Below are 2348 nucleotides of genomic sequence, written 5' to 3' on the forward strand. Positions count from 1 at the left end.
AACGGTTGTCATTTATTACAACGGTTGTCATTTATTACAACGGTTGTTATTTTTTTATAACTGTTATCTTTTATAACGGTTGTTATTTTTTATAACTGTTGTTATTTATTATAACGGTTGTTATTTATTATAACGGTTGTTATTTATTATAACTGTTGTTATTTATTATAACAGTTGTTAGTGCAGAAAAGTTTGGACTGCTGCCGCCTGAAGTGCACATGTGCCACTTCACACTTGCAGAGCATTTTACACCTCTGTGGGGGTTCCTCTGAAATTCTCCACTGAGACCTGGATTCAGAATCCTTCAGTTTCAGAGAGAACGAGGCTGTTGTCTGTAAATGAACGGCCCCACGTTTCACATCGTGTAAGCGGGGGCTCAGACTGGGTGTCCTATCTGTCAATCAAGTGACAAATTTCATAGATTGATGATAGACTGATGTCTAATTTTTAATGTCATGTGATCCACCCACAATACTTTGAGATCCACCAGTAGATCATGTTCAACGTATTGGGCACTCTTGGTCTATAAGTTCAGAGGAGGGAGAGGTGAGAAGGCAGAAGTTGCTGTCTTGAATATTTTGATATTTAAATTCAGTGAGATTAGACACAAAATGATGATTCACAGCGTCACAGTGAGGAAAACTGAAGAGTAGCTATAATCACCGACAGCCCAGAGAGAAGATACTGATGCTGAACTATGAGGAACCTCTAAAAAGCTGAACTGAGTCTGAGGTAGAGAGACATCTGGATACATGTCTTTTCTACAATATTCCCACCTCTGTTAGGAAAATAACTCCTCCACTTTGACTGGCAGCGAAAGAAACTTATGTAGTGTTTGTAAAGAAAACAGCTTCATATAGGAGTGCAAGATTATTATGAAACATTTAAATGACCCAAAATATCAAGCAAGTATTCACCTACTGTCAGTCGGGTTATATAAAAAAACTTTTACGAAATATATAAATGGTAAATGGACTGTACTTGTATAGCACCTTTCTATCTTATGGAAATACTCAAAGCTCTTTACAACAATCTGTGTCCTCATTTATTCATTCATACAGCTCTATACTAGATCTCTACAAAGATAATTGAACAAATCATTCTAAAGAGACTAATCAGAGCTTTAGATCACATTCATACACTGATGAGACACACATCAGAGGCAGTGAGGGGTTCAGTGTCTTGCCCAGGGACACTTCAGCATGTGACTGCTGGAGGATTCGAACCCCCAACTCTTGCATTGGAGGACGACTGCTCTAACCACTCAGCCACAGCCGCCCCACAAAACATCTGACCTGTTTATTTTATTAAAACAAAAATATTTGCCTCTTTTCAAAACCTTTACTTAAATGGCGCCATTTACAGGCATAGCTTTGGTGTCATGTTGTAGATTACAGCCCGACCGTCTCTTACCGTGTTCTGTCCAGCGCTTCTTCGTTTAGAAAGAACACGGTAAACGTTCCCGTTGCATTAATGTATACAGATGATTATACAAGAGACTCCCTCATAACCACCGAACCCATGGTGGCACAGACAGACCCGGTGTGGAAGTGACAGGACGTCTGACTGGAGGGCGAGCTGGTGACGGAGCAGGGCAAAGAAGAATCATCATGGCAGGCTGCTTTCATTTATCCTCTTCATGGCCTTCTTCTCTGCTTCAATTTCCTCCTTAGATGGGAGATGGTTTGTCTCCTCCGTGTCCGTCTTCTTCAGCATCTGCTTGTTAAACGTCTCCACTTCCTGGTTGACTGGGTTGGGGTCGCTCATTTTGGGAGAATTCTGGTGTAGGGCGATGTGCTGACAAGGTCCTCTCCAGGTAAGACATGTATGCACCCATAACACATTTTGTAAACAGAGTACAACTACTTACATTTGAGTATTTGTCAACACTCAAGTACCGATACGAGTATCAGTTATTGCCATTACACTTGTTACGGTTACTTTAAGAAGGTTTTGGAATACCAGAGGAGCAAATGTTAGGTGTTAACCTCTCAAACGTTGCAGCACATTAGTGAGCAGTGAAGCTGTCAGGAAGCTCGTGCTCAAACGTGTAGATGGTCAGAATCCTCTTCTGCTCACTGAGAGCCTGCAGTCATCTGTCACTGCTTTAACAAACTCTTTGAACTCAGCATCGTGTTGTTGTCTTGAATTTGATCAATTTGCTTGTGTTGATCGTGCTACATTTTGCCCCTCTTCTTGACAACTTTCAGTATAAATTGCAGTCGATTTTACTTTTGTCACCATCGTTGGGGACCGCCTAGAAAAGCAGCCACCTATTATTATCCACCTGAAGACGGTCTTGCTCTTCTATCAACTTTAATGTGGCCCAAACCACAATATTTACCCCC

The 2348-nt window shown here is 41.1% G+C and overlaps 2 protein-coding genes across 2 annotated transcripts in view; both read right to left on the bottom strand.

Annotated features, from left to right (window-relative positions):
* Window positions 1-2348, bottom strand: part of LOC119411073 (phosphatidylinositol transfer protein alpha isoform) — a 32365-nt gene that overhangs the window by 16069 nt on the left and 13948 nt on the right. The gene's annotated exons all lie outside the window — the stretch shown is intronic.
* LOC119411055 (thymosin beta-a-like) lies at window positions 1609-1795 on the bottom strand. The gene has a single exon (XM_037677977.1). It carries the CDS (start codon window positions 1765-1767, stop codon window positions 1609-1611), a length of 159 nt encoding a protein of 52 aa, XP_037533905.1. The 5' UTR covers window positions 1768-1795.

This window comes from Nematolebias whitei, chromosome 6, assembly GCF_014905685.2.
Source record: "Nematolebias whitei isolate Nwh7 chromosome 6, NemWhi1, whole genome shotgun sequence".
Classification (NCBI taxonomy): domain Eukaryota; kingdom Metazoa; phylum Chordata; class Actinopteri; order Cyprinodontiformes; family Rivulidae; genus Nematolebias; species Nematolebias whitei.

Bases quoted from the DNA above. Each gene is read 5' to 3' on its own strand.
- LOC119411055 (XM_037677977.1), bottom strand. From the start codon at position 1,767: ATGAGCGACCCCAACCCAGTCAACCAGGAAGTGGAGACGTTTAACAAG.